This window comes from Zingiber officinale, chromosome 10B, assembly GCF_018446385.1.
Source record: "Zingiber officinale cultivar Zhangliang chromosome 10B, Zo_v1.1, whole genome shotgun sequence".
Classification (NCBI taxonomy): domain Eukaryota; kingdom Viridiplantae; phylum Streptophyta; class Magnoliopsida; order Zingiberales; family Zingiberaceae; genus Zingiber; species Zingiber officinale.
The window spans coordinates 23,468,582-23,492,859 of record NC_056005.1 but is presented as its reverse complement, the minus strand read 5'-3'; the positions used below and the strand labels follow the sequence as shown (position 1 = coordinate 23,492,859).

Below are 24,278 nucleotides of genomic sequence, written 5' to 3'. Positions count from 1 at the left end.
TATGCGCTTCGCACGTGCTCTGATACCACTGTTGAGTTTTTCGGGCCGTAAAAACCGCTTTTTGCGTTGCGGAAACCCCGAAACCCAGCCATCGGATCCGTGCGAAGAAATAAAATTTGCGTAAAACTTTGAGTATGAGTTTCTAACCTAGATCTAAACTAGATCTATAAAGGAGAAGAGCTTTACCCTTGATGCGATGCCCTTCGCTTAATCCCGCTCGTCCAAGGTTCGCCGGATCTCGAGAGTATCAAAGTAGATACTCCTCTATGTGTATCCACACAAGCAAGAGATGGAGAAACCAAACAAAAAGGTGTGCTAGCACCTTTGAATGGTTCGGCCAAGGTGGAGGAGATGGAGAGAAGAGAGAGCTTGAGGAAGAAGATGAGAGTTACACTAACACATTCAACACCCTTGAATGTGGTCGGCCACTAAAGGAGGAGTTTTATACTCCATGGGATATCAAGAGTCACAACTCTTGATCTCCCTCATGAGGTGGCACACACACATAAGCAACCATGATGATGTGGAGCATCATCATTGGTCCACTTTTTGCCAACTCACCAATGAGGTGGCAAATGGTCAAGTCAAACTTGACTCTTCATCTTCCTCTCAAGTCAAGTCAAACTTAACCACTTTTCTCCAATGGTTGATCAAATCTAACCATTGGTTCAAGTCAATTTTAATTTAATGAATCTCTATTCATTGAATTAAATTGACTCAATGAGTCTAAGTCCAAATTAGACTCATCTAACACATGAACCAAATTGAGTCCAACTCAATTAGCCTAATTTGGATTACTCTTAATCCAATTTGGTTCATCACATGGACATAATTTTTTAGGTTCATCAAATGAACCTAATCTCCATCTAATTTCCCTTTATGTGTGACCCTATAGGTTCTTATAACATTGGCAATGCTCCTAAACTCATTTAGAAGCATAAGTAATTAGCGGTATCTGGCAACACATCATTACTACCCAAGTTATAAGAATGTTGAGATCCAACATCACCTTGTGACTACTAATTGTGACTCTTCACAGTATATGACAAGTGTCCTTCTATCATTGACATCTAGATTGATCAATATGAGACATAGACCGTGTCATCCTCTAATCAATCTAAATATTTAATCCCAAGTAGACTCACTTAATCAAATGAGCTCAACATCTCATATTGACTCATTTGGGCATGGTCATGCACTTAGTGGTCTCACTCTATCAAGAATATCGATGTCTCTCCCGTCATATAGGAGGGATAGATCTCATCTACATCACTCACACCCCTCCGCATAATTTGTTACATACCCAGTAATCGCCTTTATAGTCCACCCAGTTACGGGTGACGTTTGACGAAGCTAAAGTATGTAACTCCTTATGTAGGGAACCATGGTGACTTCAGGTCCAAGGACTAATAGTCATACTAATAGCCACATGAGAAAGTATATGACACTCATATAACGATCCATGATACTTTCTCATGGCGGGTCATTCAGTATACATTCTCCAATGCATACTCATGTGTCAACATGATATCTCCATATCCATGACTTGTGAGATCAAGTCATCGAGTTGTCCTACATGCTAGACTCGTCGTATTAACATTGTCCCTGAATGTTAATACTTGACTAGGAATGATTAAGAGTAGTGTTCCCTATATCATCTCACTATCGATTCAACCAATCGATTGATATAGGTAAGAACCTTCTACTCGAGAACGCTATTATACTTAGTTATTTGGCACCAATACAAGTAAGTATAATAATCAAAAACAAATGTCTTTATTTATATACAAGAATATGATACAACGAGTCCATACAACAATCATCAAATGATTGGCTCTAGGGCTCTAACTAACAAAGATATAGGCCTCAGGCGTCAATCATCACTGCCCAGCATCTCTAGAAACTGCTGGACGGTTTTTGCCGCCACCCAACCAAGAAGTTGTGATCTCCTTGTGTCGTCGGACAGCAAGTTTCCAATAGCTGAAAATTCTTCCAGCAAGCCACAATAGCAAATAAGGTCTATTACTGTCAAAGGATGAGTTATTTTATTTTCGATGTCAAATACTCAAGACATTATGGTGACTAAAAGCAAAGTTTAGATTGATGTCAAATTTATCACATCGTTGGTCATACTGGTATTCATTGCTTTAGAAGATTTGATTAGTCTTATAGTCGGAGAAGATGTCAAATTTGTCTCAAAGTTGGACATATTGATATTCAATGTTCTAAAATATTTGACTCAAATTTTGCTGGTGGTATTGCAACATTAGGACAACCAACTATTTCACAAAAATAACCTACATCTTTAAATCGACCACCACCTTCTTGGCAATCTACAACTCAGTCATGTCATTCTAAAGTATTCTCACTTTCTATCTCTCCTAATATAGTTTCAACGACTCCCGAGAGCCTAGGATGGCATCCGAATTCTAGAGCAACTCATCATGTTACACCAGAGTATGATATTCTCACGGACGCTTCACCTTATCATGGACCTGATATGATGTCAATAGGTAATGGCTCAGGTTTGCAAATTACTCACCTTTGAAACACATCCTTTCACTCATGTAGTTGAATTTTTTGTATGCGTAACACTCTTCATGTTCCTTCTATCACCAAAAATTTACTTTTTGTGCGTCAATTTGCTCTTGATAATAATATGTTCTTTGAATTTCATCCTCATCATTGTCTCATGAAGAATCCCACAATAGGAACTATTTTACGCTGAGGAAGCATTAAAGATGACCTCTATCATCTTCAACCCACCTATACTAATACTTTTGTTGGAAAACGCATTGATAAATTCTCTTGGCATGCATGTCTTGGTCATCTATCTCTACGTCTTGTTCAAAATATCATGAATCAGTATGGTTTACCAATTTTTTTTAGCCTCTTCATCTCATCTATGTGAAGCTTGCATGAAAGCAAAGTCTCATAACTTACCTTCTGTGTCTTCTACTCGCACCTTTAGTTTTTCTTTAGAAATTATTTACTCTGATATATGGGGTCCTACTCATATTCTATCTAATTAAGGTTTTCTTTATTATGTTATTTTTATTGATAATTTTAGCAAGTTTACTTAGATTTTTTCTTATGAAACGAAAGTCTGATCTCTTTGATATTTTTTGTCATTTTCAAAATCATGTTGAACATTTTTTTGATCGTAAAATACTCTCTCTTCATTCTAATTGAGAAGGAGAGTATCAAGCCCTTCATCATCATCATCTACCTCCTCAGGCATCCTTCATCGAGTCTCTTGTCCCCACACTCCTGAACAAAATAGATCCGTTGAGAGGAAACATCATCATATAATTGAAACTGTCTTAGCTCTTCTTAATCATGCCTTAGTTCTGCTTAAATTTTAGGATGATGTTGTCCAAACCTCAATATACCTTATCAATCATTTGCCCACTCCACTACTTCAAAACAAAAACCCCTTGGAAAGACTTTATAATCACTCTCCGGATTACTCATTCTTCTGTATCTTTGGTTGTGTATATTATCCTTGGTTGCGACCTTACTCTAAACATAAGTTAAACCCTCAGTTTCAACAATGTATTTTCCTTAGTTATAGTAATTTGCATCATGAGTATCATTGTCTACATATATCAACTAGGCGAATATATATTTCTTGTCATATTACTTTTGATGAGTCTCTCTTTCTATTTGCAATTGATCCCTCGAATACTCCCTCAGATAATCAAGGCACTTTTCTGATTGCCCCTAATAGTATATTAGAACTATCACAGGTTGCTCTAACAAGACATACTCAAAGTACAAGGGAAGATGGAATTTTGGGCTCTGCTTCATCCCCACCAAATCTTGCAGGCTCAACATCTAGCAATGTTCTGCTCTCTAGTCGTGATTCCCATCAATCTAACCACTCATTTCCGAGTAGTTCTGATGATGGTACTCCTCAACGTATACTTCCTCGAAGAGAGATTTATGCTCAATGTCCACCAGTTTCCACCCGTTATCCTCTTCCACGGGCTCTAATTACTTCTTTAAGTTTTGTTAAACCAACTAGCTTTACACAGGTAGTTAAAGACCTAAATCAGAGTGTTGCGATGGCTATAGAGTTTGATGCTCTTCTCCGTAATGAAACATAGACCTTTGTTCCTCGTACTTCATCTATGAATATTGTGGGTTCTAAATTACCGAATTAAGTATCAAGCAAATGGATCCATTGAACGCTACAAAGCTCACCTTGTTGCAAAAGACTTTAGTCAACAACTAGGTATTGACTTCAATGATACTTTCAGTATGATTGTTAAAATTACAACTATCATATTGTTACTGTCTATAGCTATTAGCTCCAATTGTCGATACAATAATTAGATGTTTCTAATGTTTTCCTTCATGATCAACTTGAAGAAACTATTTTTATGGAACAACCACTAGGTTTCATCCATCAACAACTTTTAACACATGTTTGTAAACTTCAGAAATCTTTACATGGTCTTCGACAAGCACCTCATGCATGGTTTCATTGTCTATCTAATTGGCTTCACATTCAGGATTTTTCTAGATCAAAATCTGACTCTTTGCTATTCTATAAATGTAATGAAAATTTTACCATATTTTTTCTAATTTATGTGGATGATATTTTAATAACTGGTAGTGATCAAGAAGACATCAGTTCTTTCTTCCATCTTCTTAATCAAGAGTTTTTTATTTGGGACCTCGGCAAGGCTCATTTTTTCCTTGGCATTGAGTTTCTTCCACATGCTGAAGGTTGTCTTTTCTCTTAGAGCAAATATATCACTGGACTTCTTAAATGAGCTACAATGGATAGCGCATGTACTATCTCCACACCAATCATTGAAGGAGGTTTTAATGCTCCTTCTTCCTCTCCTATAATGACTGACCCCCAGATCTATCGAAGTATTATTGGTGCCTTACAATATGCCACAATTACACGACCTAACATTAATTTTACAATTAATCATGCCTGTCAATTTATGCATTCTCCAACTGAGTACCATTAGAAAGGTGTTAAGAGAATTCTTTGTTATTATAAAGGCACGATTTTATATGGTCTTCTTTTATATCTGTTGGTCCCCGTTGGTGTTTTGATGTGATCAACCAAGTTGATTAGGTCCTGCTTTGTATTTGATCCCTGTGTCTAAGTATGCAGGAGCTTAGGAGCGCAGGAAGTCGAGCGGAAGACGCAGCTAGCAAGAAGGACGTCACGGGAAGGGAGTCGACGGGTTCGGTGCGTCCGAAGGATGAGAGAGCTGCAGAAGAGTACTCCAGTGGACGAGAAGAATGTGCACGACGTTCGAGGGATGAGAAGCCGGACGGAAGCCTGCTCTAGGAGAAGGCCGGAAATTGGGTTCGGGTGAGCCCTATTTCGGTTGACCGGAATCACCCAAAAGAATAGAACTTCAGAAGCCAAAGCAAAGAAGCAAGCAAGATGGAAAAAGCTGCCAGCCAGCTTGGAGGCACCTCCATCAGGCTTGGAGGCGCCTCCAGCTTGAAGGTGCCTTCAATGCATGTTGGAGGCGCCTTGGACCTGGCAGAAGTGAAGGTTGAGCTGTTTGGATAAAGTTTTATCCCCTCTCTCGTTGGAGGCACCTTGGACCTTGTTGGAGGCGCCTTGGACCCTCGGGATAGACTTTCCAGGAGCTATATAAAGGCCCCTAGAGGTAGGAAATATTCAACAACTCAAGCAATCAACTCTATAGTCATTCCTAGCAACTAATGAGCGTTTTAAGTGTGTAAAAAGGCTTCTCCACCTACAGTGAAGGAGACTCTGCTAGTGCGATCTTCGACTGCCTTGGATTAACAACTGTCTTGGTTGTAACCAAGTTAAAATTCTGTCTCTTTTTATTTCTGCTTTTTATTTTTATTATAGTTGCTTTATTTTTGAGTTGAAAGATCCGAGGAGGGTAGTTTTAATTTGTGCAGGCAATTCACCCCCTCTTGTCGGCCTCCGTTGCACCTACAATTGGTATTAGAGCCAGACCGCAGAAGAACTAACCGCCGACTAAAGCACAACGATCAAGATGATGGCTGGAGCGAATATTCATCCCCCGAAGTTCGACGGAGACTTCGCGATGTGGAAACGCCGGATGGAGGTATTCTTTAAAACCGACTTCGATATTTTACTAACTATAAAATATGGTTTTGAAGTTCCGAAAGACAAAGAAGAGCATCAGTGGAGCAAGAAGGAGCAGGCTGAATTTGTTGCCAACAGAAAGGCAGAATTCCACCTGCTGAGCGTGCTGCCACCACAAGAGGTAAGTCGAATCGGAAGCTACTCCTCTGCGAAAGACCTCTGGGAAAATTTCCTGGAGCTTCACGAAGGTACCTCGGAAGATAAGCTAGCGAGGCACGACATCCTCTGGACCCAGTTAACAAACCTTCGGATGAACAACGGTGAGAAGGTAGCGCAACTCCAAGCAAGGATCAAAGAGCTGATCACGCAACTAACCAATCTTGGAGAAGAAGTAACGAATCGGGACTCAATCCGGTACGTGCTCAACGCCTTCCCTAGAACTCAAGAATGGGCATCCTTAGTAGATGCGTACTACATCTCTAAGGACTTCGAGGTAAGTACTCTAGAAAATCTATTTCAACTTTTGAACTTCACGAATCTCGAATTGCAGAGCCCATTGGAGTAGAAAAGATAAGTCAGAACATTGCTTTGAAGGCAAGAGCAAACAGTTCTGACTCCGAAGCCTCGATTGATGAAAACGAGGCTGCATTAATGGTAAGACGATTTAATAAGTTTTTTAAATCTAACAAATTTAGATCGCAGAAGCATGAGAAAAAAAGGAGAACGGTTCGTTGCTACAACTGCAACGAAGAAGGGCACATCAAGGATGATTGCCCGAAATTAAAGAGCAAGCAGAAAGAAAAGGTCAAGTACAAGAAGCCAGAATCCTCCAAGCACAAGAACTTGAAGGCCACTTGGTCAGATTCATCGTCTTCCGAATCAGACATCGAAGCCTTCTCGGGGTTAGCGCTAATGGCTAACCATCAGATAGAAGAAGAGTCAAGATCAGAGATGAGCATAGATGAAGGGGGAGGAGCATCATCAGCAGAAAGCGACGATGAAGGGGGAGCGTCACCGAGTCAGGTAAGTCAGGTAGCAATCTAAACCCGACTCAGTCTTTTCGCTTTATTAAGTCTCTTTCTAAAGACCTATTCAAATTAGAAAAAGAAAATGCTGAATTAAAATTGAAATTAGCAAAAGCATGTCCACTTGAGATGTACGATAATCTAAAATCAGAAAATGATAATCTAAAATTAGAAATTAAAATTTTTAAAACTGATGCATGCTTAAATAGATTTCCAAAATCAAAAGTTAGAATTTATGAAAAATTGAATTGGTACATTAGAAACCATCAGGGTCAACTTAGAAGAGTGCCCAAGAACTATGTACCCCCTAAATTTTTGAATAACCCTGTAGCAAGGAACCTCTATTGGGTTCCGAAATCTATGCTAAATTAATTTATTTAATTAAAAGCTTACAGTGAGAAAATTAAAATTTGAGTTTCTTTATGGAAGCTTTGTCTAAGGAAGTGGTTGTTACTCCAATAACTAAGAAGGTCTAGTATCTCGCCACGACCTGGAAGCCGAAATATCGAAATAAAAATGTTTAATTAACTTTCTGATAAAAGCATTAAAATTAGAATTAAATAATGCTTTGAAAAGTTTTTAAACATTTCCTTAGAAATTCATTTTTTTAAAAAAAAAGTCTCTTGAAAGCTTTACTTAGAATTTTTTTTAATTCTAAAAATCAATTTTTTGACTTAGAAATTATTTTGAAAATTCAAACAAATCATTTTAGTTAGAATTCTTTTGTCACTTAGAAATTTTACTTAGAATTTTTTTAAATTCCAAAATTTTCATTTTACTTAGAAATTTTTTTTTGAAATTTCTATTTTTGAAAATTCTATAAATTCAGTTTACTTAGACATTTTTTCATCTTAAATTAGAAATTTTTCTAACTTAAAATTTTTTGCTAAAATTTTTTTTCTGTTACCCCATTTTTGTTGTGATAAAAGGGGGAGAGAGAGGTACAAGTTTAGAGAAGTACATGTTTAGGGGGAGAGAATTTTTTAAAACTAAAAATATATTTTCTGATTAACTCTTAATTTAGTAGTTGCAATTTTATTTATTGCAAACTGATGCTTAATATGTTAGTTTAGTAATTTTCTTTTAAAATTACTTTTCTGTCTATTTTAACCCTAACTTGAACTTGGGTTGATGCACATCAAAAAGGGGGAGATTGTTGGTCCCCGTGGGTGTTTTGATGTGATCAACCAGGTTGGTTAGGTCCTGCTTTGTGTTTGATCCCTGTGTCTAAGTGTGCAGGAGTTTAGGAGCGCAGGAAGTCGAGCGGAAGACGCAACTAGCGAGAAGGACGACACGGGAAGGGAGTCGACAGACTCGGTACGTCCGAAGGATGAGAGAGCTGTGGAAGAGTACTCCGGTGGACTAGAAGAACGTGCGTAGCGTTTGAGGGACGAGAAGCCAGACGGAAGCCTGCTTAAGGAGAAGATCGGAAATTGGGTTTGGGTGAGCCCTATTTCGGTTGGCCGGAATCATCCAAAAGAACAGAACTTCGGAAGACGAAGCAAAGAAGCAAACAAGCTGGAAAAAGCTGCCAGCCAGCTTGGAGGTGCCTCCATCAGGCTTGGAGGCGCCTCCAACTTGAAGGCACCTTCAATGCCTGTTGGAGGCGCCTCGGACCTGGCAGAAGTGAATGTTGAGCTGTTTGGATAAAGTTTTATCCCCTCTCTTGTTGGAGGCGCCTTGGACCTTCGGGATAGACTTTCCAAGAACTATATAAAGGCCCCTGGAGTTAGGAAATATTCAACAACTCAAGCAATCAACTCTGTAGTCATTCCTAGCAACTAATGAGCATTTTAAGTGTGTAAAAAGGCTTCTCCTCCTACAGTGAAGGAGACTCTGCTAGTGCGATCTTTGACTGCCTTGGATTAACAACCATCTTGGTTGTAACCAAGTTAAAATTCTGTCTCTTTTTATTTCTGCTTTTTATTTTTATTATAGTTGCTTTATTTTTGAGTTGAAAGATCCGAGGAGGGTAGTTTAAATTTGTGCAGGCAATTCACCCCCCCCTCTTGTCGGCCTCCGCTGCACCTACAATATCGTCAGTCCTCACTAGAGTTGAATGCCTATAGTGATGCAGATTGGGTCGGATCTCCTAAAGACAAACATTTGATTAGTGGATTTACAATATTTCTTGGCTCTCAAAGAAGTAACATACAGTCTCTCTCTCTAGCAAAGCTATCGCTAATGTGACATCCGAAATTATTTGGCTATAATCTCTTCTTTCAAAATTACATTTTTCTCCTTTCGCTACACCCCAAAATTTGGTGTGATAATATAGGAGCAACTTATCTTGCGGCAAATCCAGTCTTTCATACTCATACCAAGCATGAGGAGATTGATCTTCATTTTATTCGAGAACGTGCGACGACTCAACAACTTTTTGTTTCTTCAGTCTCTACAAAAGATCAATTATTGATATATTACCAAGTCATTATCTAGACAACATTTTACCAAGTTAGCAATTAAACTCAACGTTCGGGCACTCCCATTGAGTTTGTCGGGGGTAATGACAATAAAGAAAGTAGTTATGAAAAATAATCTTGAATGGATTTCAATCAATCAAGATTTATCATATTTGACATCATGATCAAATATTGACAGCAAAAAATAATATTTATAAATTGATTATATTCACTACTATAATTATTATTATTATTATGATTGTATGCTATATTTAATATTTTCATTATTAATTAGACAATTTATATAAATAAACCTTTGGCTTTATCAATAAGATCATTCAAAAATAGTTATTCTTTATTTTCTTTATTTCTATCAGTTCATTCCCTTAAAATTACTTAAGGCCCATCATATCCTAGAAGTGGTTAGGATTTAGAAATATAGAAGTGGATAAATTAGATATGAAAAAAATTGAAAAGAAAAAGAGGAGCATGACCATAAACAAATGCTACTGGAAAAGCAATATGAAATCAAGACTCAATGTGGCAAATGACAATAGATCTTGTGTTTTCATTTTAGGTAATAGAGTTTGTGTATTTTATGTTCACACACTATTAATATCTCATAACATAGACTTAACTTAAAATAAATCAATTTTTTACTTTACAAGTTCTTGTTAATATGGGGATTATTTGGATATATTCTTTCACACTACAAGAAAATTGGGCTTTTACAACACTTAAAAGACAACGCTTTTTTTAAAAAGCGTTGTCGTTTTTTTTTAACAACGCTTTTAGTGAAAAGCGTTGTCTATTTCTTTATTTTCTTACTAATAGACAATATTTTTTTAAAAACTATTATCATTTAGTGATTTTTATGGATCAACGATAACACTTCTTGAAAAACGTTGTCTATTATCATTTTTTTTAGTGTTGTCTATTGTTAAGTTCTCGTCTAAATTAAATCTAGAATGATACAAACCGTTGGATCTAAGTATAGGTTTCACTCACACGCACCCACCTATCTTCCGAAAACCTCCCGAACCCCTCTCACAACTTCGATCATCTCTCGCCTTCTCCATCACTGCCGGCGTCCCTCATTCTCTTCCTCTACCCGATTGGGAGAGGACAGGCTCCCTCTTCCGCCTCCATCTCATCTACAGCCGACGCTAACGCACACAATAGGAGCTTCATCCCAGAATCCGCAGGCCATCTCATCTCCTCTACCATCTTCCTCGCCGTTAACGGCAAGGTCTTCTCACAGAGCTTCCAGATCTGAAAGCCATCTCACGGTGCCTTCATCTTTAGCCCACAGCTTCTTCCAATTGGGAGAGGCGCCACCACCGAACTCTACATCACCCTCTCCTGATTAGTAGAGGTTTCTTCGCCACCACTAGTTTCCTTCCACCTCTCCATTTCGGATTTGAAGAGTAAAGCTTCATCACTAGCCAGCAACCCCTCTCCTCTTCGGATTTGAAGAGGAGAGTTCATCCATCCTTCAACAACCCCTTTATCTTCAGATTCGAAGAGAAGATTTCATTCTCCATCGACGAGCAGCCATCCACTTCGTCCACAGCCTTCGCTGGTAGATTGGCCGTCAGAGAAGCTCCATCCAGCAGCCCCCTCTCCACTTCGAATTCGAAGAGGAGAGTTCTATTCCGATCCATGCCTATGACATTGGGTTATTTCTATATATGTTGAATTGTGTTATTCTTGTTGATTGTTGAATTGTAACGTAGCTATTCTCCCATGTTTAGAATTGCATGTAATTTTGCTTAATTGAATTCTCGCTCGTTATGTGTTTGATGAAATGCCTCTTTCATTAGTTAGTTTATAAACTTGCATCTTCTTTGGTTTGAATTCTTGTGATGATTAGTTAGTTGAATGTTTTAGGTTAGATTAGATTAGGTTAGTTGAATTTTGACAAATTTATTCATGTGGAAGTTTATTTCTAATATTTCCTAAATTTTTGAATACTCAAAAATAGATTGAAGAGGAATGAAAATGCTCAAAAATAGATGTGGGGAATGTTCTCGACGAGGTCACATTTTGACACTCAAGTCAAAAAAATGAACATTAGGGACTTAGTGCATACCTAAACTTCATTGGCCGTGGTGCCTTTCATTGGCTAGATTGTCCAATTTTCAACTGCTGAAAGTGTTGGACTTCATCGGACAGTCTTAACAAGTATCTGTTTCATGTTGGTTGGAGCACAACTAAAAATGATGGTTCTGCTGTGCCATCTAGGTTATCAATGGTTTGTTTTTTTCATTGCTTATGTGTGATTTTGGTCAAGAGTTCTGATATTTGTGTTCGAGAGAGGATTTTGAACATTATTTCTGACCAAAATACTCTAGTCATCAAGCTGTACACAGTGAGTTCTTCTTATATCCACATAGATTTACATGGTCCAAATATACCTATTGACGTGCAAACATAGTCTATTTCTTGAAGCTTGATCTCTTCATATATATATGCCTCTTGCATGGAATAATGTTTTTAGATATTCATATGTAAATTTTCTTGTCATTACATATCATAGCAACCAATGCTGATGCACAAGAAGTCAAAAACAATTTCATTTTATCAAATTGGACTTATAAAAGAAATAGGGATCTATGGCTGCATCAATTTTCGACCTTTTAGTTAGCTTGCTAGATTTGAAGTCCTCAATTGTTTTTTCCCAGAATCTACCAATAATTTGAGGAGCAGATCTAGTGGAACAAATCAAACTGCACTCTTTGTTTAGCAATTGTTTCCTCGATCTTACTTAGCAGATCTAGTGGAATGAATTATGCTTCCCTCTTGGTTTAACAATTGTTTCCTTGATCTTACTATTCTTGGATCGGTTGGACCGACTAGAGGGGGTGAATAGCCCTGTAAAGTAGTATTATGAATCTTCTCTTGCTTGTCATGAACCAGTTGACAATTGCCACTCTTTTGAATACTCATTATACTGATCTCTCATATGTTAGGGAAACTAAGCATTGGCCTCCGAGCTTAATCGATTCTTTGTAGCATTTCATCACACTTTCCTAACAAGCTCCAATATCTTGCTTGGTTGATAAATGGTGATGCATTAAGTCTTTTTCAATGCAGATGTTAATGGGTCAGAAACAAATTTTGTGTATCACTTCTAAAGGACATCATATCACAGGTAAATTCTAAAGGATACGTATGATATGCTTGTTTAAGTTGATTACATATGATTTTTCTTTTTCATTGCAAGTAACTTTTATGTGAGATATAAATTTTCAGTAATATATATATTTTGCATTGCTGATAACACACATGCCAAACATACAATTTTTACTTTAAGCCTCTTCTCAAGTGCAACGAGAAAGCCACATATAAACATAGCTAAGTGATGCTCAAAATTGCTTGCATGATGCTCTTTGAGGAGACATTGATAAGCGAAGAGGAGGATTAAGAAGCACTACTTGATCAGAATATGGAGGATTAAGATGCAGAATATAGAAAAATAAAAGTCCATGGCTGCATATATCAAGAGAGAGGTTCGTCATCATTTATCTCCATTCTCTTAGAAAATTACATGGGCCTAATAACTTTTCTTTTTTGTTAAAATTTGTTTGAAAGCGGAGAGTTCTCAAATAAATCTAATAACTTTGAGTGATTGGTAAGGATGTTGGATATGTATCTGTGAGAAAAAAGAGTTCTTTAATGAATCCAAACTAACGTGTTGCTTAAGTATTTTTACCATAATCTTTTTGATCTTTCACCGATCTATGTTTGTTTTCTTTGATACACAGGTTTGTTCTGCCTTGGTGCAACTTATAGAAGTTCGACCATCATTCCTAGAGATATGTAAAAAAAATTATTTGGTTTTTAGATGGATTTGTTCATATTTCTATTGATTGCCCATATTGGTTGTGTGTTTTTGTCATTCTATCTTAGACGAACATCACAATGGGAAGATGTTGTGGAATTCTAAAATAGTAGCATCAACATTTCTGCTAGCACAACCATGACATGGTAGCACATAGTGAAATGTGGATGTTGATTATATAAGATATTGTACATTAAGCCATGAATTTGTTCTCCTTTTTTGGTTTATTAGTTATGTTGTGTTGTTTATTGATTTAATGCTAAGTAAATTGTTTTGATTCCTACTTCAGAATCTAAGAGTTTATAGAATCTACTAGAGATATTGTTGTTGTTCCATTTTTGTGGGTCATCAAGACTAACTTACACTTTGTCTTGAATCTTTCATGTGCAGTGCCTTTTCAGATATTTTAAAGGTGAATGGAGGTATTCAAAAACTCCAGCTAAATAGCTTGGGTATGGATGATTACTGGAGCAACAACTACATACTATGTGGCACTGCATCCGAACCTCAGGGGTGTGACTGGGAAGTACTTCGACGAAGAACTATCAAGAAGGCTTTGGGATTTAAGTGAGGATATGGTTAAAGTCAATGAGTAAAGAACATTCAAGTCAAGAGGATAAGTAGCATCTATAAAGATCCTTTAAGTTCATGCAATAAGATGTAGATGATATAAGTAGTTTTCAGTGTCTCCTAATTAAAATTTCTTTGTATGCAAGTAATTATGCTTGTTATAAAGTGTATGGATGATAATTTATATATTTATCTTGGTTGTTTATTTAATAATATGTCGTTGATTGAAGTAGATTCATTTTCATTTATCTTTTATTTGTCTTTGGTATTAAAAGATCATAATTTAAAACCTCTTGGATAATGTTTTTTTGTGTTGTGAAACTGTTGTCTTTGCTAAAGAGGACAACGCTTTTTATGCGTTGTCTTTAAAAAAGACAACGCTTTTTATGCGTTGTCTTTAAAAAAGACAACGCTTTTTATGCATTGTCTTTGTAGAAAACAACAACGCTTTTAAAGAGTTGCAAAAGCGTTGTCTTTTCTACAAACGACAACGCTTTTAAAGCGTTGTCTTTGAACAGACTTTTAACAACAGTGCTTTTAACAACGCTTTTTCAGCCACATAGACAACGCTTTTAAAGCGTTGTCTATTAGCTTTTTTCTTGTAGTGTCATATGGAAATTAATGATAACGAGGTTGAGGGTGCTATACAAACGACTTAAACGGTGGAAGTCAATTTCTTGCATTGACAACATCACATTCGTAAAATGAGAGTGTTCCAATCTATGTAAGCAAAGCAACTCTAAATGAGACTTTAGATGTTGAAATTGCAAATACAACAGGTGGAAAGAAAAAAAATATATATCTATTGCATGAGATCATATTGAGAAAAAGCTGATTGGAGGAAAATGGAAAGTGGTTTGTAATGATTGTAAGAAGACCTTAAGTGGTGAAACTAAGAATAACACCAAGAATCTACTTGACCATATAAAAACATGCTTGCACAAAAAATAGAAGACCGTAAAATAATAACTATTGCAGCCAACAAAAATCCAATGATGGGATAACACAACTTGGAACATACCATTTCAACCAAGATCACGTGAGGACAAAGCTTGCAAATATGATTATATTGTATGAGTACCTGTTATCTATGGTTGATCATGTGGGATTTAGAAGATACTCTCATGCCTTACAACCAATATGTGAAGTTGTTTCCTAAAACACAATCAAGAATGACATCATAAAGATATTTGACTTTGAAAGGAATAAAACAATGGAATTGTTAGACTTAAATGCTAGTCGGATATTGTTGACAACTGATATGTGGACGTTAAGTAATTAGAAAAGAGGATTCATGGTCATCACTTCACACTTCATCGATGTTTCATGGAAATTACAAATTCAGCTTGTCCAATAAAATTTTCTCTCTTTAACTTTATACTTATATTTATCATTAATAATATTACTATTCTCATTTAAATTTACTATATTTCTTTTTTACTAGGTTTATATATGTGTCATGTCCACATATTATTGAGGTCCTCGCAAATGTCGTTGTTGATTGCCTCTTGGATTGGTACTTGGATCATAAATTATCTACTTTAACAGTTAATAATTGCACAACTAATGATGCTATGACTGAGCTTATTCTAGACAAGCTTCCTCCGAGTTCACTTATCTTAGAAGGAAAATTATTTCACATGTGGTGTTGTGCCAATATTTTGAATTTAGTTGTGAGGGATGGGCTAGAATTAATCATTGATAGTATTGAAACAATTCATTATAGTGTCACATTTTGGACATCAAAGCCAAAAAGAGATGAAAAATTTATTGGAATAGCTTGACAATTGAAGGTTCCAAGCACAAAAAACTAGAACTTGATTGCAAAATATGATGGAACTCTACATATTTAATACTTAACACTTCATTAGCATATGAAGTTGTGTTTGCTCGTTTGAAACAACATGAGACTTTATATAAAAGAGTTCCCACACAAGAAGATGTTAGTGCAGGGAGCACCAGACGATCAAACCTGTGTTTTGATAATAGCAAAGTATTCAAAGTTAAGTTATCTTATTGTCTAGCAAGTATGACTGAGCTTGCAGGAAAATCCTAAGTTGTCTTAGGTAAAAGTAAATTCTAGGTAGGTGGAAAATCCTAGCTGTGGTTAGGCAAGAAGTCCTAATTCGAGAGACTGAGCAAAGTCTTAGTGGATCGAGGATTTTGGGTGAAATCCTAGAGTCAAGGACTCTAGGTGAACATCTTGGGGGTTGCGGACACCAAGTGAAAGTCTGGACGGGTTTAGGATCGGACGTCTAGCATGAAATCCTGATGGATTGGACACTAAGGAAAAGTCCATACAGTCTAGCAAAAGGTAAACTCTCCTGAGAGGAGTAGGTGAGGATGAGTTCCCCAAGGAAGGAACAGTAGGCATCAATCCGACCTAGAGTTTTAGCAAAACTCAAAGTTAGGACCGGACAGTTCGAAGACTATCAAAGTGACATTTTATACTGTTTGTCTATTATTCTAACTCTATTTTACATGAAACTAACATTTTGCAGGTTGAAATTTGAGGCCTTGATCAGTCAACCGAACCTCCGGATCGGTTGACCTAACCCCAGAGTACATATCAGTTCATGGACAAGCTTCGACTAAGGGATTGGTTGACTGAACCTTGGGTTCAGTTAACCGAACAGTGGATAAGCAGTGACTTGATCGGACCGGGTTGATCAGACCAAATAAGCTAGCTAGGATAGGGGGATCGGTTGACCAAATGGCGGGATCGATGAACCAAACGAAGGCTTTATTTGAAGCGGCAGAATATGGATGGGAAGTGGGGCAGATTTAGAAGGTTTGGTCGACCGATCAGGGGGATCCATCGACCAATCAGCGTCGAGCCAAACCTGATCCTGAGATCAATGGATTTGGATCAGGCTCAACTTGGCTATAAAAGGAGGCCTCGACCAAGCACTTCGACAATAACATTCGGAACATTTATTGCTCTCGCGCGCTGCTCCAAAGATAAGTCTACGAAGCTGTAATGCTGCTCCAAAAATCGAAAGCTCGCATCTCTAACTCTCTAAAGTCATCGATATAATTGTTTATAGTACTTTAATTACATTAGTATTGTACTTCATCTCTGTACTTGAATTTCTGAAAATATAGTGATTACCCAAAGAAAGCACTCTCATGTGCGGGCCTTGGAGTAGGAGTCGCCACAGGTTCCGAACCAAGTAAATCTTGATGTGTATGTGGTTGTCTATTTCTTTATTTCCACTATGTATTCTGTGTTTTTCAAAAAATGAACATGAAAGCCACGAGTGCTATTCACCCCACCCCCCTCCTAGCACGTCTCGATCCTACAGAAGATTGGTCAAAAGTGAGAGAGATTTCTTCTAAATTGGACATGTTTTATGATGCCACATAGTTATTTTTAGAGGTCGAGTATCGCACTATAAATCTTTTCTTCTCAACTATTTGTGATATTAAGTTGGCAATTGGTTATTGACTTCTCTTGGATGCTAATGTGGTAAAAACAATGGCAACAAATATGAAAGTGAAGTTTGACAAGTATTGGGATGTGATGAATTGTGTATTGGCAATTGGGAGTATTTTAGATCCTAAGTACAAGATGGAGACAATTCAATTCTATTATCCTCTTGTTTATGGTGATATGTCTTCATATGAGATTGAAAAACTAAAGAAAAAGTTATGTGACTTGGTTGAAGAGTATGAGAAGAAATCCAAATAGTCATAGGAAGTGAAAGATTCATGATCTTCTTCTTCTTTAAGACCACCTCCTAAGCGTAGCAGTTATGCTGATAAATTTGAGATGTTCATGGATTCTAATACTAGTAATGAACATGAGAAGTCAGACTTGGATTACTATTTAGAAGAGTCTCTTTTGCCAAGAACAAGTGAGTTTGATATCTTATGTTGATGGAAGACAAATGAGATCAAATATCCCATTTTGCATAATATTGCTAAAACTATAGAGGCTTTGATGTGTGCTCAAAATTAATTATGGAGTGAAATTCAAGATGTGAAATAGTTTTCAAATAAAATTATTTCTAATACTTTATTTATTATTTTTTATTATAATATTTGTTATTTATTTTATCTTAGTAGATTCTACAACTTCAAATGATCAAAAGTTTGACAATGATTCTGATAATAGATGTAAGTTATTTTTTGTTATTATATTAAAGTGTTTTAATTTTAATTAATTTTTTTCTATATGTCTTATTATTTTGTAGGAGCCCAAGTCACGCTTAGGTACTAATAGTAACTCTGTAGAAGAAACTCCATAGAGTGATGGATGCGGTGAGGTGACATAATGGAGAAGAAAGTGATTTGATGGTGATGATGATAATGATGGAATTTTATGTTTTGTATTTATTAAACCATAGACTATTAATGCTATTATATATGCATTGGAGTTTTGTATTAAGATTCTTATGAAAAGTTTTGAAAATTATTTTTTTCTGCCAAGTCAATGCGGGAATGAGGATTTAATCCCCATGGATTTGGAGATTAAGATTCCCTGATTAGATGGGGTGAGGATTGGAACAGAGATGAGGATGAAGATAAAATTTAGGGATAGGGATAGGAATAGTATACCTGTCCCACTTCGTTCCATTACCATCCCTAAGTCCTCCCCAAGCTTTTTGTTTTCTCCAACTTTCACAAAGCTTGAACATAATAGATTTCGGTGTTCTTAATGTGATATGTTGGTTCGGAGGCTTAGTGGAATCTATTTATGCTTAAGTTTGACTTAATTGTTTTTAAATATTTTTTCTTCATTTTAATGTTTTTAAAAATCAATTGACTTTTGTTAACATTTATATATTACTGTTTTTAAAAATCAATTGACTTTTGTTAACATTTATATATATAATATGATATATATATATATATATATATATATAAAAAAGCTCACCTACGATAAAAGCTCACCTACGATGATTTCTTGTGGTTTGGTGTGGCAGAGGTGAGCTGGAGGGTGACATGGAATGCGTGAGAGAGAAAAAACGTGTCAAAAACGTCGCACCTCCTCCATCTCTCAAAAAGCCTTAGTTGCAGACAGCAACATCTTCTCATCGCCGCACCTCCTTCTCTCGCCTACAAACACCTTCTCCCCGCCGCACCTCCCTCTCTCGCCTATGAACGCCTTCGCTGAGAGAGACGATCTCTGTCGCCCGGAGCTTTCTCAAGCCTCGACCTCCCTCTCTCGCTCGCCTCTCTCACCTTAGTTCGAAGTCGTCGCCTCTCTCACCTCAGTTCGAAGCTATCACCTCTCTCGCCTCAGTTCGAAGCTGTCGCCTCCCTCTAAACCGACGAGAGCCCTAGCTTCTCTCTCCCCACCGTCCCCTCCCTCTCAACCGACAAGAGCCCTAACTTCTCTCTCCCCATGGCTGGGTTCCTCTCCGCCACGAAGCCTCACAAGTGCCCTTCACGAGGTACTTTGTTTGCTCTGATTTGGGTTTCGCCTCAGTACCTTAATCTGAGTTGGTTTCACAATGGCATGATTTCACCTTCGTTGTCTTCCTTTTTTTTATTGGTATTGGCTGATGATAAGGAAAAATAGAAGTTTTTTGAGTGAAGATTACTCATGCCTTTGTGCTTATGCATGCTATTTTAGCAGTTTGAGATTCTAATTTGGGCATTATAATTTTAGTTTATATGCTTTGCTAACTACTCTATCTTCTAAACCGTAATAATGTTTTCAGATAAAGTTTAGAACTATTTCTGATTTGTTGGCCTAACTATTGAATTTATGTCATTCTCTTTTTATTTCCTGATATTGAATTCATAATAACAATGACATAACCAAGCCTTTAGAATCTACTTATTTTGACTAATTTGTTTAGTTTTGTGGATTTTAATCTGTTATTCTGCTTTAGAAAACTATTAAAGTTTAGTGTTTATGTCAAGTTAATTGGAATAGTTGTTGTTTATTTATCCACTTATATATCTATTGTCAAATATAATGCGAGGGCACCCAGAAATGGAAGAAAATAGAGTTGATGACCAGGAATTCATTTCCCAAGTTACAGATGATCGAAAGCCAAAAAATTGGAATGAAATTCCCATCACTAGAGGATGCATATTCGTTCTATAACCAATATGCACGAGAAGCCGAATTTAGTTCAAGGAATAGCATGAGCAAGAAAAACAAGATGACAAATAAAGTGACATGGAAACAAATTGTATGCTTTAAAAAATGACATACAAATCTAATGTGGAACAATAAACATCCAAACCCTAATCAACCAATAAGGGAAAGAGCACGTCGCACAATTAGAATGAGTTGTATGTCAAATATTACATTTGTCAAGAAACAGACGGGGCCTGCTTGGGTTGTATACTTCATAGAAACCCATAATCATCCGCTCTCGACTCCATCAAAGGTGCATTTGCTACGCTTACATCGTAGTGTTTCGGTAGCCAAGAAAATATTGACAAAATAATTTTTAGAGGTCAATGTACCAACTTGTCAACAAATGCGTTTATTGGAGATAGAGTATGGAGGCCCTGAGAGGGTAGGTTGCACAGAAAAAGATATTAAAAACTTTGAGAGAAATCTTAGGGATAAACAAAAGGGTATTGATGCAGAAACACTGATCGAGTTTTTTACATTTGAATAAGAAAAGAATTAAGCTTTTTTCTTTGATTACGAGACTGATTCAGATAAAAGATTTACTATGTGTTTTTGGGTTGATCATGTATCAAGAAGGGCATACAGTGTATTTATTGATGTAATTGTATTTGATATGACATATAACACCAACAGATATGACTTGATTTTGACACCATTTGTAGGAGTTAATCATTATCATCAGATAATTCTTTTTAGTTGTGGGTTTTAGTGATGAGAAAATTGAATTTTTTGTTTGGTTGCTTATAAAGTTCTTAGAAGTCATGCTTAAAGGTGAACCAATTATTATCATCACTTATCAGGATCCTGCTATGACAAAAGCTATTGCACAGGTTTTCCCTCAAACAGTGCATCAATATTGTTTATGGCACATATTGAACAAATTCTCATATAAATTAGATCCTTTGACTTTTTGAAACCACTATCACAGCATAAAGAATGTTATCGTAAATTCTGCAACATCTGATGATTTTGAGAAGTCATGGGAAGAGATTATCAAGTGTGATAACTTAGAGAAAAATGATTGATTGTCCTTGATATATGAATTATGACACAGATGGGTGCCAATATATTTTAGTTATATATTTTCTGCAAAAATGTCAAGTAGTCAAAGATCTGAAGGCTCACATGTATTTTTCAAGAAATATATCTCAAATAAGAACTCATTAATGAATTTCATCACCCGTTTTAATAGAGCATTGAGACACCAAAGATACAATGAGTTAGTTGCGAACCCTATTGATATGCATAAGCATCCTAAGGTTAAGACAACCTGACCAATGGAAACTCAAATGGTTAAGTTGTACATAAAAAAAAATGGTTGGAGTTTCAAAGTGAAATGACCGAGAGTCATAGTTATTATGTGCATCAGACATTTACAGGAGTTGTCTCAGCGGTTTACCATATGATGAAATTTCAAAATTCTTCTTATTCAAAATCAAGAGTGCTCACGCATGATAAACAAAAAGACTACATATCGTGTAGCTGCACGAAATTTGAGTTTGAGGGCATTCCATGTAGACATATATTAGTTTTTTTCATATCAACCAAGTGTCTCATTTATATGATACGTATATACTCAAACGATGGACACGGGATGCAAAAGTAGGAGTAATATATGCTTTAGGAGAACAAAATGTCATTGATGATCTAGATTTAGAAAGGTATTTGATGCCGAGGCACCAAGGTTATCCAATAAAGCTTCAATGTTAGTTTATGATGCATCTTTGACTAATGAGAGGACAACCTTTTTGGATGAACAATTCAATTGTATTTACAATAAAATTCAAGAGATGTCCTTTAATACAACATGCAGTGATAGAAGTCAAAGAAAGAAATCCATTGATGAGAGCCTTGGTATTATTGATCCTTCTATAGTAAGAACTAATGAATGTGGGAAGAGATTAAAATCATCAAAGGTAAAATCAACATCAAATTCCAAGCTTTGTCATGGATGCGAACATCGAGGAGTGTCACATGACAAGCATAACTGCCCCAATTTGCAACAAGGAAATATGTTAATTCAATTTTTTTTATTATTATATTTTTTCTTGCAAATAAATTTACTTTATTATATTTTATATATGACAATTTGCCAATTATCAGATCAATTGAAAATAATAATCATATCAGTCTTGACGACACATATGAACCTGATTTGGGATATATAACTGGTACTATCAAAGTTTTAATTTGTAAAATTATAGTGATTTATTGTTTATTGAGAAAATGAAATTAATAAATTATCCTTATTGTTACAGATTCTAATACTATGTGCTAGGATGTTGTAATTATCTATGATTGGTATTCATCTATTTCCTTTGTTTGTATGTTTAAGGTTAAATATTTATATCCTTGTTGTTTGTATTTAACTTGATATATGTTTTCTTTCAGTGAATCCAGTGTTAGAGAAGATTTGCCTTAACTTTGGTTTCGATTTGGTCTATTCTCTTTGCTCCAGTGTTAGAGAAGCTTTCACTCAACGAGAATTAGCCATCAAATATATTGTAATCGAAGACTTAGTTTTGATGTCAAAGATTGGTCTGATTTCTTGTTTTTAGTTTACTGAGATTAGAAATAGAGTAATTGGAAATAGCAAAGACGGGTCTGATTTCTTTTTTTTTGTTTGTTTGATTATATTGTAATCCAAGAATTCCGGTTATTGGTCTTGTGTTTTGATGTCATATGCTGTCTTGATCTTGTATTTTGATGTCATATTGTAATCCAATTTCGATGGGTAGTACCTGAAGTTCATTTAGGTACTAGCATGAGAAAATTGAACTCTTCTTCTAGCATTGACAATAGCATTGGCGGCACATCCTTCATACATGTTGACAATGTTGCCACTGTAATCCTCATACTTCTGCTTTACTCATCCATATGGTTGTCGTGTTATACAGGTTCAGTTTTTTATTTTTGATTCGCTGTCATACTAGTATATGTGAATGCGTATTTTACTTTTATTTTTTTCTTCTATTGTCTCACAGAGTGCTGGAGCATTGTGACAATCCTAATACTCAACAGAGATTGTCATGGGTGAGATTTTACATTCTGTTTCCATGCATTTCTTCGAACTATTGTAATTGGATATATTGCCTTTGGTCTATTGTGTTTCCCTCTGCCTTTGTTTATCTATTTAAGGTTTATCGGCTCGTTGTGTAAGGAAACCCAAGGAGTGTTTCAAGAAATACTATCATCTTATTGTGAATTTAACTTTATCGGTTTCGTCAAACTAAATTCATTGCCGTGACGTTCTGGAATTGCTAGGACAGTGATACAGTCGCTTCACTGAAACCTGTTTGAATGTTTTCCCCACTTGTTCAATGGCAGGCCATGATGAAAGATCAATTTGGTAACTACGTCGTACAGAAAGTGTTAGAGACGTGCGACGATCAGCAGCAGGAGCTGATCCTCTCGCGAATCAAGGTCGCCTTGAATGCACTTAAAAAATACACTTACGGGAAGCATATCGTTGCTCGTGTTGAGAAGCTTGTTGCCGCCGGAGGTGAGTCTGTCAGTTTCTTCTCAAACAAGTCCATGACTCATACAACTCATTCTTATTTGTTCTCCTTAATAAAACTAAACGAGTTTCTGAATTTTTTCTGCAGAGAGGAGGATCAGGCTCCAGACGTCCTTTCCCTCGTAGGACGGCGACACACCGACGAAGTTGTACAGCTAACTTAGGCTAGTTTTAGCTCACTCTTTTATCTAGAAATAAGATCAATGTTGCTCGAATGGAATCCATCCTGTACACTTTGACGTTGACTCTGGTTGACTTCGGAAATCACTGGAGTAACCTTTTCCTGATTGACTTTCTGTCTGAAGTCAATCGCAATAAGTATTGTTTGATTATATTTTCACACAGAGAGATGTAAAATAATGCCAATCTGATACACAATCATCTATATTAAAATACATCCTTTATTGTAACTGATTGGACCAAACGATACCTGCAAAACATCACGATCAAGGATCGATCAAGAAGCTGCATCCTTTCAAGAAATACATCCTTTATTTCTCATTACATTGATTAAAATACATCACACAGAAAAGAATTGTACACATTTAAGGGTCTTCTTCAACTTATTTCGATATGCAAATGGTGCATCGTTTTATTTTACAAACTCGACGTGAATTCATACGAGATTCTTGTAATAAATTTGTGAAGCTCAGTCATATTGATCGATACAAATAATAAGCTCAACTTATCAATTAGTACACAATTGAACAACTCAAGTTGCATCTTTACAATTCATTTGAAACATGCATAAAAAACTGA

The 24,278-nt window shown here is 36.3% G+C and overlaps 1 protein-coding gene and 1 long non-coding RNA gene across 4 annotated transcripts; both read left to right on the top strand.

Moving 5' to 3' along the window:
* The first annotated feature begins 10,476 nt into the window (after positions 1–10,476).
* On the top strand, positions 10,477–14,134 carry LOC122029487. Of its 3 annotated transcripts, XR_006125081.1 has the most exons (4): positions 10,477–12,642; positions 12,889–13,000; positions 13,256–13,478; positions 13,723–14,134. It is a non-coding gene; the product is annotated as an uncharacterized LOC122029487 (long non-coding RNA). The 3 variants fall into 3 exon arrangements; XR_006125080.1 differs by having other exon boundaries at positions 12,805–13,000; positions 13,256–14,134; XR_006125079.1 differs by having other exon boundaries at positions 10,480–12,642; positions 13,256–14,134.
* Positions 14,135–18,818: 4,684 nt separating this feature from the next.
* On the top strand, positions 18,819–23,876 carry LOC122029986 (pumilio homolog 2-like). The gene is made up of 4 exons (XM_042589132.1): positions 18,819–19,301; positions 22,394–23,035; positions 23,330–23,504; positions 23,608–23,876. The coding sequence occupies exons 2-4, from the start codon at positions 22,880–22,882 to the stop codon at positions 23,643–23,645; spliced, it is 369 nt and encodes a 122-aa protein (XP_042445066.1). The 5' UTR covers positions 18,819–19,301; positions 22,394–22,879; the 3' UTR covers positions 23,646–23,876.
* The last annotated feature ends 402 nt before the right edge of the window (positions 23,877–24,278 follow it).